General features: G+C 35.7%; 1 protein-coding gene across 12 annotated transcripts in view; it reads right to left on the reverse strand.

Annotated features, from left to right (window-relative positions):
• Slf1 (SMC5-SMC6 complex localization factor 1) overlaps window positions 1-16,905 on the reverse strand; it is a 92,426-nt gene that overhangs the window by 55,019 nt on the left and 20,502 nt on the right. For 6 of the 12 annotated variants that reach the window (XM_017315350.2, XM_011244453.3, XM_017315352.2 and 3 more), the window contains 5 exons: window positions 14,466-14,628; window positions 7,870-7,998; window positions 6,428-6,571; window positions 5,375-5,518; window positions 2,816-2,977 (listed from right to left, as the gene is read on the reverse strand). In XM_017315350.2, the coding sequence (XP_017170839.1) occupies window positions 2,816-2,977; window positions 5,375-5,518; window positions 6,428-6,571; window positions 7,870-7,998; window positions 14,466-14,628 (742 nt within the window). Of the gene's footprint in view, window positions 1-2,815; window positions 2,978-5,374; window positions 5,519-6,427; window positions 6,572-7,869; window positions 7,999-14,465; window positions 14,629-16,905 lie in introns of those variants that run through there. The other 6 variants (XM_006517035.4, NM_134071.3, XM_017315351.2 and 3 more) reach the window with 4 other exon arrangements.

The following is a 16,905-nucleotide window of genomic DNA, read 5'->3' on the forward strand; positions in this document are numbered from 1 at the left end:
ATTGAAGACCAGCCTTAGTCTGTGGTGATCTGCTAAGATGCATGGGATTATTTCAATCTTGTATCTGTTGAGACTTGTTTTAGGACCAATTATATGGTCAGTTTTGGAGAAGGTACCATGAGGTGCCGAAGAAGAAGATATATTCTTTTGTTTTAGAATGAAAGGTCTCATAGATATCTGTTAAATCCATTTGGTCCATAACTTCTGTTAGTTTCACTGCATCTTTGTTTAGTTTCTGTTTCTATGATCTGTCCACTGCCACGAGTGGGTTGTTGAAGTCTCCCACTATTATTGTGTGAGGTGCAATATGCGCTTTGAACTATAATAAAGTTTCTTTTACAAATGTGGGTGCCCTTGCATTTGCAGCATAGATGTTCAGAATTGAGAGTTCATCTTGGTAGATTTTTCCTTTGATGAGTATGAAGTGTCCTTCCTTATCTTTTGTGATAACTTTTCGTTGAAAGTCAATTTTATTCGATAATTACAATGGCTACTCCAGCTTGTTTCTTGGGACAATCTCCTGTCATTTTTACTTTAGAAATCTGAAGTTACCTATTGTCCTTAGTATTTTAATACTCAAAAATATAAGGGAGAGATCATTTTCTATAAAAGTCTAGAAGTGCATCAAGTTTTCTCAATAATCACACATTAAAAACTTGCATTGTTCAGCTCTGAGCCCCATTTTTTAATGGGGTTATTTGATTTTCTGGATTCCACCTTCTTGAGTTCTTTAATATATGTTGGATATTAGTCCCCTATCTGATTTAAGATAGGTAAAGATTTTTTCCCAATCTGTTGGTGGTCTTTTTGTCTTATTGACAGTATCTTTTGCCTTGCAGAAGCTTTGCAACTTTATGAGGTCCCATTTATCAATTCTCGATCTTACAGCACAAGCCATTGATGTTCTATTCAGGAATTTTTCCCCTGTACCCATATCTTCGAGGCTTTTCCCTACTTTCTCCTCTATAAGTTTCAGTGTCTCTGGTTTTATGTGGAGTTCCTTAATCCACTTAGATTTGACCTTACCTGAGAATACCCAATGGCAGAGAAGCACCTGAGAAAATGTTCAACATCCTTAATCATCAGGGAAATGCAAATCAAAACAACCCTGAGATTCCACCTCACACCAGTCAGAATGGCTAAGATCAAAAATTCAGGTGACAGCAGATGCTGGTGAGGATGTGGAGAAAGAGGAACACTCCTCCATTGTTGGTGGGATTGCAAACTTGTACAACCATTCTGGAAATCAGCCTGGCGGTTCCTCAGAAAATTGGACATAGCATTACCGGAGGATCCAGCAATACCTCTTCTGGGCATATATCCAGAAGATGTTCCAACTGGTAAGAAGGACACATGCTCCACTATGTTTATAGCAGCCTTATTTATAATAGCCAGAAGCTGGAAAGAACCCAGATGCCCCTCAACAGAGGAATGTGGTACATTTACACAATGGAGTACTACTCAGCTATTAAAAAGAATGAATTTATGAAATTCCTAGCCAAATGGATGGACCTGGAGGGCATCATCCTGAGTGAGGTAACCCAATCACAAAGGAACTCCCACAATATGTACTCACTGATAAGTGGATATTAGCCCAGAAACTTAGGATACCCAAGATATAAGATACAATTTGCTAAACGCATGAAACTCAAGAAGAACGAAGACCAACGTGTGGACACTTTGCCCCTTCATAGAATTGGGAACAAAACACCCATGGAAGGAGTTACAGAGACAAAGTTTGGAGCTGTGACGAAAGGATGGACCATCCAGAGACTGCCATATCTGGGGATCCATCCCATAATCAGCTTCCAAACGCTGACACCATTGCATACACTAGCAAGATTTTGCTGAAAGGACCCAGATATAGCTGTCTCTTGTGAGACTATGCTGGGCCTAGCAAACACAGAAGTGGATGCTCACAGTCAGCTATTGGATGGATCACAGGGCCCCCAATGGAGGAGCTAGAGAAAGTACCCAAGGAGCTAAAGGGATCTGCAACCCTATAGGTGGAACAACATTATGAACTAACCAGTACCCTGGAGCTCTTGACTCTAGCTGCATATGTATCATAAGATGGCCTAGTCGGCCATCACTGGAAAGAGAGGCCCATTGGACACGCAAACTTTATATGCCCCAGTACAGGGGAACACCAGGGCCAAAAAGTTGGAGTGGGTGGGTAGGGGAGTGTGTGGGGGGGTATGGGGGACTTTTGGGATAGCATTGGAAATGTAAATGAGGAAAATACCTAATAAAAATATTGTAAAAAAACTTGCATTGTTTTAAAATATTTTCACTTGTACATTTTCAGAAAAGATTATAGTGAAAAATACCTGAAACAAATATATAAAAAAAAGGGTATCATCCTGATTCAAGAAAGTTCTATAGATATCCCCAATAAGCAAAACAATCTAAAACACTATGAAAAAAGTAATACACAAGGAAATACATAAATTGACCTTGAAGCCATAAAATACATTGAATTTTGTGACCAAAAAGATTTATAAATTCCAAGAATGATAATTCTCTGGCTTCTACTCTGGAACTACAAAGGCTTTTAGAAAAACCAGGCACCCTACTTTAACAAGAAAAATGTAAATCATCTACTGTTAAATTCTTTCATTAACTCATCAGAGATGCAAAGGGTCTAATGCAACAAACTAGATCGTTATAGATATTAGACTACAAGTATTCAGTCACACATCGTAGTAGCTGATAAACACCAAGTTTCTGAATTAAAACAACCCCTAATTCAAACATACTTATCAGTGACTTAAATCTTAATGTAAAGAAAGAGTATTAATGTGATAACCTTTACCTGAGCTCTATATATGTCCTTGTATATCTGCTTCTTTAAGGCATTTTTTATTTCAATGAGATTCATATTTGTCTTGACATCCTTGGTCTTTGATTCTTTGGTACCATCAGTAAGAAGAGGATTCTTCATTTCTTTCTGCATACATGTAAAGAACATACTGCTCTAAAAAACAGTATTTAATACACATAAAAACACAAGACTACTGAAAATCCACTAAAACTTTACAATATATTACTTGCTATTTAGAGGTGCGATTTCTTTGGATTGTTTTTGATCACAGGACCCTGTGAATGCCTGAGGGCTAGACCCCTGAGCTAAATCTTTGGCACCTAAAATATTCTTTCATTTGTACTTATCATAAAATCTCAGTTGAAACACAAATTAATTTATGTTCTTTATACTTCTTATATACATAACCCAAAGGTAACTTTATATCCACTACTTAAGTCTACCTAGCATGTTTTCCTTGGCCCATAACATGAGTGAGGCATAGTTTTGTGCTTCATATCAGAAGTTTTCAACATCATGTATCTCTAAGAAGCATTCGATTCTGAAGAATTTCAGGCTTTTGAATTTTGGATTTAGAAGGTTCAATCTATATACCATATTCTGGGTTGGAATGTAAAACAAAGTTATATTTTAGAAAAACCTTATCTAAGAGAAATATGCTTTAAAAGATAAACAATTTTATTTTAAATGGTCCTGTATCCAACTAGAAAAAAAAAAAAACAGAGTAGAAACAACATTCTCATTTGGAGATATTTTAAAAACTGCATGCAGAGGTAGTTTAAGGTAGATTTTTCCATTAAAAAAAAAAAAAAAAACCAGCCATAACAGTGCTTCTCCAAGAGCCTTCAGACACCAAAGAAAAACTCTAATACCAGACATGACAAGACCTCTTCTGAGTTGATGGCCAGGGCTGTCCTGGAGATTTCCAAAACATACAGTCTGCTTCTATTGCCCTTGGTTATCTGTATCCTCCAAGAGATGGATGTTAAGTCCCTACTGTTGAAGACATACTTCAGAAATGTTATGCAGGTTTCAAAAGGAGGGAGGCAATCAATAGTCCTATCCAGCTATGAGACCTATGAACCACATCAACAAACAACATGCCACAATCATCTTAAGGATGTAGTAGTAGCACACATAGTATGGTAGGAAGCAACAATTCAACAAGAGGAATACTATGCCTGGTACTAGAAATGTGAATAACTACTTAGTGCTGGTGAAGTCAGGGAAGTTAGAGGAGAATCTATACCTTTAATTTACTAAGTCAGCATAATCTCTACAGCAATTTTATACCCTCACATAATGGTAGTTTTCAGCTCTTATCAAGGAAAACTCTTTGCAACAGAGAGAGCCCACTACAGAAAACCACATACGATCAATATGCAGAGTTGTAGATTCCAGTCCCATCACCTACAAAACTATACCTAAGGCTCAGGGGACTTAGAGGAAGAGGAGCTGAAAAGATTTTAGAGCCAGGATGTACTGGCTAGTTTTGTGTCAACTTGACACAGCTGGAGTTATCACAGAGAAAGGAGCTTCAGTTGAGGAAATGCCTCCATGAGATCCAACTGTAAGGCATTTTCTCAATTAGTGATCAAGGGGGAAAGGCCCCTTGTGGGTGGGACCATCTCTGGGCTGGTAGTCTTGGGTTCTATAAGAGAGCAGACTGAGCAAGCCAGGGGAAGCAAGCCAGTAAAGAACATAACTCCATGGCTTCTCCATATGCTCCTGCTTTCTGACCTGCTTGAGTTCCAGTCCTGACTTCCTTCAGTGATGAACAGCAACATGGAAGTGTAAGCTGAATAAACCCCTTCCTCCCCAACTTGCTTCTTGGTCATGATGTTTGTGCAGGAATAGAAGCCCGGACTAATACATGGGGGATCAGGGAGTTTATGTGAGACTGTGTCTCCTAGTAGTATCAGAAGTTACACCCATAAACTTTACCAACATGACTGGAACAAGGAAAACACACCAATGGTATGCCAAACTGGATAGGGGAAGCCTCCCCAGGCCAAATCACACATTGCCCAGTGCCAAAATCTGAGTCCTAAAAGCATACATGCAATAAGTAACACTCTATGGAAGAGTTTATATCTAGGGATATATATATATACATATATATGTATGTGTAACATATGTGTGAAATAATTAGTGAAAATGAGGGTTATGAACCTGAAGGAAAATTGGGAGAAGAAATGACAGTGTTTGGAGGCAGAAAAAGAAAGGAAAAAATGTTTCTATAATTTCCAAATTATTTAACATGTTAAAAAAGAAATTCACTCCTCTTCCAGGTATTTCTTTTCCTTTTGTTTAATTTATGAAAAAAAAAGCAGCTTAATTTGAGAATCATGATTAGCCCAAATTTCCTTATACATTCATATAAAACTATTTTACTACAGATAGTTAATTATAAATACTAAGTATAAATACTAAACTAAACCAAGAGTCGTTCTTAAGTATATAGAATTTAATGCAGCATGCAACCTTATTAATCAGATTACCTGTCTAGGTTATGAAGAAAAACAAAAGTCATATATGCTATAATCTCACCTGCTCTCTGTAATGCCCACGCTTCTTTAACATACTTCTAATTGTATCATGGGCATCATCAGTTTTGCAATAACCTTCTTTTTTGTTCTTTTTCCTCAAAATGTAACTCCTTTGGATATTTTTATCCTTTTTCTTAGTTTCTTTCTGTATTTTGACCACAATTAAACAAACCAGAAAATGAATTAAATGTTACAAAATCCAATAGGTTAAAATAGGGGGCTTTGCGAATACAATATGAGTATAATTATATAAGTATAATTATAACATATTAATCAACAGAGCTCTGCTCTATGCAACAGGCATAGTTTGTCCACTTGCAAGTGTGTTTACAGTAGCAAAAACGAAATCAAAACAACATAAACATTTGGCAAACCAGCCAAGCATCATGGAGAACAAGTAATATACATTGTCCTTATGATCAATAATTTCATTACTAGGAATACATTCTCAGCCAAAGAAACCCCTCAACATTTGTACCAAGAGTCACACAAGAGAATATTCACTGCACACTGCAGAACTGTTTGATAATTTCAAAATAGTCAATCAAAACAAAACAAACAACACTCCAACCCATCCTTTCAAAACAAACAAACAAACAAACAAAACCCCAAAAGAAACAAAAATGCTTATGAACACAAAAGTGGATGAAGTTTAAAAGTGTTACACAGTCAAACAACAAAACATGTATGTGAGGGAAATGTCCACAAATAACTGACCTACATATATTCATTAACAGTCATAGCTAACTACTGTTTGGAATTCATCTAATTGGAAAAACTAAAATGAAATACAAGGAAAATAACACAAATTCTAAAGTAAGGGATACTTCAGATATAGTTAGGAAAGGACACAGACATAGCTTAACAGTTACTGAGACTGATTCTTTCCCAGGCAAAATGAGTTCATAAATAGACATTTTTTTTCCTTTGAAAACAAACTATATAAATGTGTTATACCACTTTGATACATGTGCTTTGCAAGCTCATACTGTATTTAGTAAATTTAGAAAGGATCTACAAAATAAAATGAATATTTTAATTTGTGAAATTTTACCTGATTCTCAAGTCCATGTCTTCTGAGTGTATTTCTCTTTTTAACAGATCTTATATCTTTTCTGAAGTCTTTGAATTTTTTTTTGTGATGTTCACTCAGAACAAATCTATCACTAACATTTTTATTATGATTTTCCATTTTATTCTGCATGTATATAAAAATAATTATACTCTCGGTTATATATAATATAGCTTCACCACAACTAATAGAAGTCATAATAAAAAAATTTCAGGAAAGTAGGTTTATAAAACACACATGACATTAAACTTAAAATATAAAGTGAGTTTTAATACATCGTTCTTATACAAAACAGACCAGAAAACAAATGCTTTAGTTTGCCACATTTTATAAGTAGTAACTTACCAGATGTACTTACTAATTTAATTCTGAGGATAGAGTATTACAAACTATTTTTAGATATGAAAAATTTGTTAGTTGCATGTATATTCTCGTATATTTATTTTAATGATTTCTTTATCTTTTAGAAAAACATATATTTTTCTGTTTAATAAAAAAACAGAATCAACTGTGGTAACTTCCGTAGTTTACACTCTTTTGATACATGTAAACACTGTTCATATGAAGTTATATTGCACAAATCAGACAAATCAATTTAAAAATTCTCTTATGAAACTTGCAAACATGGTCACAGAAGGAAGTCTAAATGGGCACACAAATATCACTGTATTCAGGAAGACAAGGAGCAAAACTGATAAAGTATTTTAATTCTATAAAGTTTTAGCCAATCATGTCATGTCATAAGAAACTGCAGAATTAAAAAACTTTCAAATTTCCTACCATGAATACAGTGAGTTTCAATTTAAACATAAAAATCTTTCAGTTTAGACTTAGTAACTACTGAGTTTTGACTTGATAAACTAACAAAATAAACCTATTAAACATAGCATGAAATGAACATTTGCTTTTCTACACTAGAACTAGTATTACTTTTGCTGTTGTTTATCACTAATGTCTGAAATACTGCACAAGAGCTGCAGTCTTCCTGTTTTTTTTTTTTTTTTTTTTTTTTTCTGTTGTCTGATTTTTCAAGTGAATTCAGAATAATTTGCTTTACACTTTTTGGTCTATGCATGCAAACTCTATATTTGACTTTATATTGCTTATGAACAGTGCTCACAGCTGAGGAAACACTCTATAAGGTACATGCTACATTAAGCATACAAAAGTTTCAAATAATTAGCACGTGCTGAGAATATAGCATATGTGAGGAACTGTACATTTGTATAGGCACGTATAAATTATTTCAAAGGGGCCTAAAACATAGACCTACACAAATTTTCCATTCTGCTCAATTCACAGTGTAACAATGTAGGTTGACACGCTAGCTTTCAGACCTGAAACATTTTTACTAAGAACAGGCTCTCTTCTATAATTCTCTAGGAAAAAAATACTCAGAGAATTTCTAGCTCACAAAATTTTACCTGAGTTCTATACATGTTTTCTCCAGCACCTTTCATTTCAGGAAATCCCACATCATTTCCTTTTTCTTGATTGTTGTATTTGGTCCAAGCAGGACTGATTTGGGAATGTTCATCATTCTGAATTTCTTTCTGTATGTGATAAAAATTCTTTAGTCCATTAAGTAAGTGTATAATGTTATTATGCATAGCTATTGTATATAGTTTACAGACTTTAACTTAATATACAATTGATATAACTTTCTTAGTCAAACAGATCCTCCTAAAATAAAGGCTACTAAACACTGGTAAAATACTGCAATAGGCCAATACTTACAGCAAACTTTCCAAACCATAGTGATTTCTATATGTTATAAAAATAAACAAATACCCGCTCCTCCAAGAATACTTTTTCTAGTAATTGTTATTTATTAAGAAATCAAGGGCAAAAATGTTTTATATAGCCTTGTAAACATTAAGATTACAGCTCATATACTAAAAATTGCCCACCTATGAAGAAACTGTCTTGCCTAATAACAATCCTATCTATGAGTTATAAAGAACGAACACAATTTACACAGTTCTGTGCTAGTTATAGTTACAATTCAAGGCTGGTAAAAGCTCAGCCAGTAACCTATAGGCCATATAAGCATAAAGACCTGGATTCCAACCCTAGAACCCAGACACATAAAATAGCCTTGTCTGCTGACACACACTTAAAATCCCAGCACTTGGGAGGTGGAGACAGGTTCCTGGGGTTTGCTGCCCACCTAGCATAATTTACTTGAAAGGTCAAGAAACCCAGTCTCAACAAACAAACAGACAAACACACAAAAGAACAGAAAACACAAATAAAACAAAACCCACAAAACAAAGAATTAAAAAAAAAAAGTGGATGGTTCCCAAGAAATGCTATCCCAGGTTAACAGCTAGCCTCTATACTCACAAGCTGGCCTCTACATTTAAAAGTGGACCTATGTGCACCTACATATACCCCTACAAGGTACAATCTAAACTTGTCAAGTTGTGGATAGACTGTTTACGTTTTCAGTCTTTGCTCAACTGTATGCAAAACCCCACCACACTGTTCCACTGTATATAATAAATTCTAAGCTTCAGGAGTACTGAGGCTTCTCTATTTGAGTTCAGACTACCCAATTCACAGCTTTTCTGTGTCCATCTGTTGCCATTTCTTTGTACCCTGAATGCCTACAGTGAGGTACATATCCCTGGAGCCATGCATAGATATGGCTTTCAAAGGGACGACGCCTGAAGATGACCTCTTGCCCACACACATGCACATACAACACACACACACACACACACACACACACACACACACACACACACACACACACACACAGAGCACATATGTGATTGTGCACACCCAAGGCCTGCCAAGCTCAAGCCAGACAATTATCCCAATACTGGGGTGGGAGTGGACACGTAGTTCCTATGCTTACCTGAAGAACTATTGGCAATTACTAGGTGCTGATTAAAGAAGAATAAGTTTTCTGGTATATCAACTCCATTGTAAGCCTAACACCAAGAGTAAGTGGACAATAAACTGGACTCCATGGATTGAAAGAGAGAGTAAGGAAAGAAAGAAGGGGCCAAAGAGAGGGACAGTGAGACTAAGTACACAAATAGGGTATGTAAGGAGGTAGGAGCGAATCTGGGAGGAGTTGAAGGTGTGAAGATGATCAATATGCACCTTACAAGTCTCAAAGAAATAATGAAAATCTTATTTCAAAAGAAAAGGTCACTATAAACCCTTCTCTAAACTGACAATACCAATATTTTTCAGTTTATTACTCATTAGATTTCTAGAGATTATTTTAAATATATACATTTGTTACTCCTTATTTATAAGTATTTGTTTAGTAGCATCAACCTGGATTTTAAACATTTTAGGGTTTTCTCCACAATTTAGACTATTTTATACAGTGCATATCAATGGCTACCTAAAAGCTGCTGACTCAGCAAGTGTACTGAGCATATGAAGCAGGATCACAGTGGCACTGTTAGTTGGCTTAGTTTCTTTCTTTCAGATTAACTTAGTTTACTCTCTTGAATTAGGTGTGGCTATACTCTACTCTCAAGGTCTAATTCTAATATCCAGCCAAGGCTTTTGTCATTGAGTAAAAGAATCCATGAGACTGGATTATGGGATTAATCACAAGATTAAGAACATGAGGAGTTAAGCAACAAACAATAGTGTTCTGAAGGCTTAGATCAGACTTATAGCTTTCGAAAGAACAAACAGAGTTTTGTTCTAATATAGCTCGTCCAGCTCAGGGAGGCCTGAAAATCTCTATGTAGCTTTGAATGGCTTTGAATTTGTGATCTCCTACTACAGCCTCCCAAAGGCTGGGATTCTAGATGAGTGACACTCTGCCTGCCTACTACTTGATTTTCTTTCTTTCTTTCTTTTTTTTTTTTTTTTCTTTTTGAGTGGTGGTGCAGCTTTTTTTTTTTCTTTTCTTTTGGAGACAAATAAAACAATTCCATTTTACCTTTCTTCACTCTCCAAACCCTCCTTGCTTGTTTTCACATCCATGACTCTTTGTTCACTAATTATTATATGCACATATGTATATGTGTACACACTCCAAACAACAACCTGTTCAGTTTGCATAATACTACTTGTATATGTTTTCAGAGATGACCATTTGGTATTAGATGAGGAGTAGTTGTGTTCTTCCACAAGATTATTTCTCCCATCCCCAGCATCACGGAGTTGCCTATTGCTCTTTGTGGACAGCTGAGGCCTAGAAGGCTTTCTCCCACACACTTGAGGATGTTATTGGTGCTGTCTTTGTTCATGCTATGCAGTCAAATTGATGAGTCTGTACAAGTGTAGCTTCTGACATCAGTCAAAGGTAATATCTGAAAGAAAACTCCTAATGCTCTGGATCTTATAGTCTTTCCACTTCCTCTTCCTCAGATTTCCTGAGTCTTAAGTGCAGGAGAGTTTTATGTTTTTTTCCCATGATTCTTTAAAGGGGATTTCATCATTAACAATTATCTTATGGTTTTGCTTAAAGCTACTGCATAGTTTCTAACTACTTACAGAAAAAGTGAATAAAACCTAAAAATACTACAAATGGGAAGTGTGGCAAATGGAGTTGAGAATATAGATTTTAATAAAGAAACAAAAGTTATTGAGTGCTGCTTTAGTCTGATAATATGACAATTATGGGGTGTTGGGTGATTTATTTAATTCACTGTACCTCAATTTCATCAACTCTACCTGGAATGATTATAAACCAATCACATAGAAATAGACATTTAAACATAAAGGAGTGTAAAGTAATTAGCATGGTGTCCATGGTGATCCCTCTGTTGGCCCAGAGCAGCAGGGCTAACAGCTCTCACAATCACAGCAAGATCAGGACTTACCTTCCACACACTAAGAACACACTACACACACACGAGTGACAAAGAACAAGTGATTCTTCGATGTCTCAGAACAAGAAAAGTATAAATCTAGGCAAAAACATTCTTTAACTCAGAAAGTCTGTTTCCTGGTATTCCTGCAATTCATCCTAATTCCCTTAAGAAAGAATCTGTGTGTATACGATGTGCGTGTATACGGTGTGCGTGTATACGGTGTGCGTGTATACGATGTGTGTGTATACGGTGTGCGTGTATACGGTGTGCGTGTATACGGTGTGCGTGTATACGGTGTGCGTGTATACGGTGTGCGTGTATACGGTGTGCGTGTATACGGTGTGCGTGTATACGGTGTGCGTGTATACGGTGTGCGTGTATACGGTGTGCGTGTATACGGTGTGCGTGTATACGGTGTGCGTGTATACGGTGTGCGTGTATACGGTGTGTGTGTATACGATGTGTGTGTATACGGTGTGCGTGTATACGGTGTGTGTGTATACGATGTGCGTGCACATGCACCATGGTAGAGGTGATAAGACAAGTTCAGGCGGCTCTACCTTCTCCTTGTTGGCTTTTGTGTGTAAGAGGCTAACTGGCCCACAGGCTTCCAGGGAGTCCAATCTTCATCACTCATCTCACCTGGAAGCACAGATGTGTGCTACCATGTTTGGTTTTACATGGGTTCTAGAGAATCTGAACTCAGGTCCTCACACTTTGCCCAGATAGCCTCCTCCCCAGATCTTAGTTTTCTTAAGTAGTCAGTCCAAGGTTTAAGCATTCTCCTATCTGAAAAACTTTCTTAGATCAACAATTAATATATATTGGTAATTTTGCCCCTCTGTGTTCCTTTACATTACATATTCTTTTTAACTAATCCATATTCTACTAAAATTGAAATTAATAATTTCCATGTTTTCTCCATTACTAAATATTAAAATACTTCAAAGATGGATATCTGCTCGTACTCATTTCATATCTATAATGCATTGCACAGTAAGTCTTCCACCTAGACTAAATACTGAACTTAGCTTTCTAAAGTTTTAAAATGTTAAACACAATAGTATTTTTAACAGTTATTTTTTAACTCAGCCAATTTCAAGATGGTACCATGACTCTTAGATGATACTTAAAGAAAGTATATGAAGTGTACAATAAGTTCTATGCCACAAAATTGAAAGTAAACATTCTTATATTTCCTAGGCATAATTGCAATGTGCTTTCTTACTTAGATTTGATGTACTTCAGTCTGATCTAGAACATACAAGACAGTGTATTTTAAAACTTGGTATATAAACTAGATGCTATCTGCCACTTTTTTTTTTTTACTTATTTGCTATTCTTTAATACTTTTCAGAAAGTATATCTAAACATTATATTTCTTATTGTATATTAAGACTATATGATTATTATATGCGATACTGCAATCATTCATCATCATGGAAAATATAATTCAGATATAAATAAAAATTAAGAATGACTTTCAATCATTGGTGGCAAATATTAGAAAACCTACTGAAACTAACTCAACATGACAATTATCAGCATATAAAATGGCAATAAAGGCCAAAAAGTTTTGAGATATATCCAGAAACTCAGGCATCACCAAGGGTTCAGCCTTTTTGTATGTGTTTGTTCATGTGTAACACACTCCTGCTGTCCAGGTTAGCCTGGAACTTAATGTTCTTTGTGTTTCAGCCTTCAGGAGTTCTGGAATGATAGGCACCTATCTCTAGGGCAGATTCTATCTTAACATTCTGGTATCTTTTTTAGTCTAAGACTATTCATGATCAAAGAATAACTACTAGTAAAAAATTATTTCATAATGTTATCTAGAGAGGCAAGCCTGCTGGGGGCTTTTTTCTTTAAGAGTGAGGAAGAAATATTTGAACTGTCATATTTCTTACTATGTCCTAATGATCTATCACATGCTCATTCCTAGGGCAATCACTGTCAAGGATAAGGACTTTTTCCATAGATCAAATAGATACATCCCATGAACTAAAATAAAATTTCCAACATACCGTCACAGAAAAAAGTGAGTATAGAATGATGAATTATGTGTACTCTCAGAAGATTCAAATAACCTCTATAATTTCTGTTTATCTAACAAATATGAAATGAGAATCCATGTGCTGGGCTCTATGTAAGGTGATTGGGGCATAATTATAGAAAAGACAAAGTCAAAAGTAGAATATCATTAGAAATTTATTCTAGCTGCAAAAGATTTGATGTTAGAAAAAAATGAGCAGCAGTTTGACTCCGAAAATATTAGAAATAGAATTGAAACAACTTAGTAAGAACTGGATACAAGAAAATTAGAGAAGGGAGGTTTTGGAAAATGACTCTAGGTCTCTGGGATTCTGTACAATTAGCAGGGTATAGTACCCACTGAAGTGAGGCACAGTGGAAGAAGCACGCCTCCTCCTCAATGCTGATGATGAACCCCTGAGCTCCTGTTCTCACTTATCTACTAGGAGTTTGTTCTCTCTGGAGTTTGATTCCTGTTCAAAAACTTAAGAATTGGTATTACACGACAAAGAAGGAAGAAGGAGGAACAGGACAGCAAATTATTTCTAAATCTTAGAAATATTTCTCTTTCCCAAAAAAAGATAGTTGCCTTAAATTTATGACATGCAATTTATGGTACTTAGTATAGTTTGAAAATAAAATAATTTAAACTTTAAGCACACGTCACTAAAACATTTATGGGAAAGTAAACACTGAAAATAAAACAAGTTTATACCTAATCTGCTTTTAAATCTACACCCACATTTTTGGCTATTTAAGAAATTGAGAATAAATGCCTTAAACATACTATTCTCATGTTTCTAATTATTATATTTTCAAAATTTAGAACTCAATTTTAATATAAATAGTCCTCCGTTTCTATATGTCTAAATCCATGGATTCAATATAATGATTATATCCAATCTCTCCTGAACATGTACAGGCTTGTAGTTGTAATTACACAGATGCAACAACAGATTATGAAGTATTTACATCCTTGCAGGCATTGTAATAATGTAGAGATAACATATACAAAAAGATAGATATAGATGACATAAAAATTCTATGCGATTTTTCATAAAGGACTTGAGAGTAGAGCATCTATGAACTTTGGCATCCAAGGGGGAGCCTGGATGTCTTGGGACATCTTTTTTTTTTTTTTCATTTGGTACTTCATAAAAAGAAACTCAAAAATCTATAATACTTATTTTACTTACCTCTAATAGAAAATCTCCTAAATACTGAATTGGATAAAATGGAGCCTTAAAGTTTTCTTGCTCTCTTTCAGCACTGATTCTTGCATTACTGGCAATCACATGTGTTATCCCACTTGGAGAATTTTTTGGTAAAATGACATTTGCTTTTCCAGCCTCCAAAACTCTAAACAAAAATGTAGATAAAAAAAAGAATAGAAAAGAAAGAAAAGAGAAAAGCAAAGCATTAGAAAAATTGAGGTCATTCAATCACCAGTTACTTCCTTAGGGATAGGAATACAATTTCTTGGATAAAAGGTCATTCCTTTAGGACTATGGACAGTTAACACCTATAATACTTTCTTAAAACGTAAGATATTTAAGACTCTTGCTATCCTTTCTATCTTTCTATTTCTTCATATTAGACTTTTTTTTTAAAAAAAATGAAACACGAATATTAACATAAACAAATCACAGCAAAACTAAAACAATGAAAAAAGTTTAAGAAATCAGCCATCCTGGAAGGCAAAATACACCTCCTAGGAAATCCTTGTGAACCTCAAACACACACAAAGATACCAAGACTCTACTAAAAGTCCTTTAAATGCTTAGTCTTTGGCTAGGCTTTCTAGCATATAACTAGAATCATAGAATTTGAAGAGGCAGAGGCAGAAGCCTAAATTTGACATCACCCTGAGGTGACATGAATAAATTCTAAGCCAATCTGGGATAAGATCCTGTTTTACCAATCAAAACAAAACAAAACAAATAAAGAAAAAGTGCTTGAACTTATATTAAGAAACAGTTTTACATGAGGACTAAGAAGATATTACACACATAGACATATATATTCAAATGTGAATTATTGTTTTTGTTTCTGTTTAGGGTCTAGAAAGCAACAGAGGCCATACCTCATCTTGAACATATGATAGAATCATGGTATTAAGCTAATCAAGCATGATAAGCCCCATTATGAACAGTAACTATTTCACTTTTGCAGAATAAAAGAAAAGAAAAAGAACAGAAGAAAACATAACAATGAGGTAAGTTTTAAAGAAATTTAAAGGCAATGTATAGCTAGTGGGACAGCTCATTATACTGGCAATCTGTCCCAAGAAAATATGTCTTCACTTGCATATTCTTAGTCACAGGAGTTTCATGAAAAGGTAAGTTACAATAAAGGGTAAGTTAGACTCAAAAAGAAACTTCCTAGGTGACGGTAGTAGCGCCAAACCTCAACTCCTTTGCATGACCCCTTCAGTCCTGGATTGTCAACTAAGACTGAGGCTGTACATTCACCAATGGCCCACCCTGGCCTCTCACAGTGCCAAGCCTCAGTTGCTCTTCATTATCATGTACAGCTCCTGCAAGGCGTACAACCTTGGCTATCTCTGGAACATCTCTGTACATCCTTTGTATTACCAGAGAACACTTTCCAGAAGATTTTACACCTGTGATACTAGTCTCTTCTTGATCTCCACTAATTTCTTAGGTCTAGCTAACCAGCATCAAAAATGTCCCAGTAGTCCCTTCTATTCTGGACTCTAAAGCTAGAGCTATGAGTCCAAAGCTGCCAAGTTGTGCTGCTTGCTGGGGCTGGAACATGCCCCCTGGCTCCACCTTGTTCTATTACTTTTTCTTTTCTTTTTTTTTTATTTTAAAGATTTATTTATTATTATATGTAAGTACACTGTAGCTGTCTTCAGACACACCAGAAGAGGGAGTCAGATCTTGTTACGGATGGTTGTAAGCCACCATGTGGTTGCCGGGATTTGAACTCTGGACCTTCGGAAGAGCAGTCGGGTGCTCTTACCCACTGAGCCATCTCACCAGCCCTCTATTACTTTTTCAATGCTGGGATTAAAGGTGTGTACCAACACACCCGGACTTAAGCTTTTCTTTGCCTAGAACTTGTTCCATCCCAGGGTGGCCTTGACCTCAGAGATCTGTTTGGTTTTATCTTCAGTGATTAAAGGTAGTAGTACCATGCCTGGATGTAAATTTAGCTGGGTAGGATCTTGCCCTAATGTCCTAGTCCCTTAATCTGCTATCTCCTAGAATGTAGAATTCAGTTCCATCTTACATCCTGGTGCCCCTTTAATACTTGAACCATATATTTTATATTTTTCCTTTCTAAGCTTGTATGCTTGTTCAAAACACTCTTCATAAGACTTAAGCAGAGAACAAAATCTTTGCTGGGCTTTTTTGAGACTTCCCTTGTCAATGCAATTAATATAAATCTCTTCACCTTAAGACTCAGGTAGACTCTTCAGACATATTCTTCACCAAAATACCACAAAAATAGTCTCTAGGCCATGTACTGAAATTCTTCTCCATTGAACCCTCTTGGGTCAGGTCTGCACAGTTCAAACCAATCTCACCAGCAAAGTCTTTCATATTCTTACTAGGATAGACCATTAAGTCCCATTTAAAGCATTTCATTGCTTTCCAAATCCAAAGTCTT

The sequence above is a fragment of the Mus musculus genome, chromosome 13 (assembly GCF_000001635.26).
Source record: "Mus musculus strain C57BL/6J chromosome 13, GRCm38.p6 C57BL/6J".
NCBI classification, from domain to species: domain Eukaryota; kingdom Metazoa; phylum Chordata; class Mammalia; order Rodentia; family Muridae; genus Mus; species Mus musculus.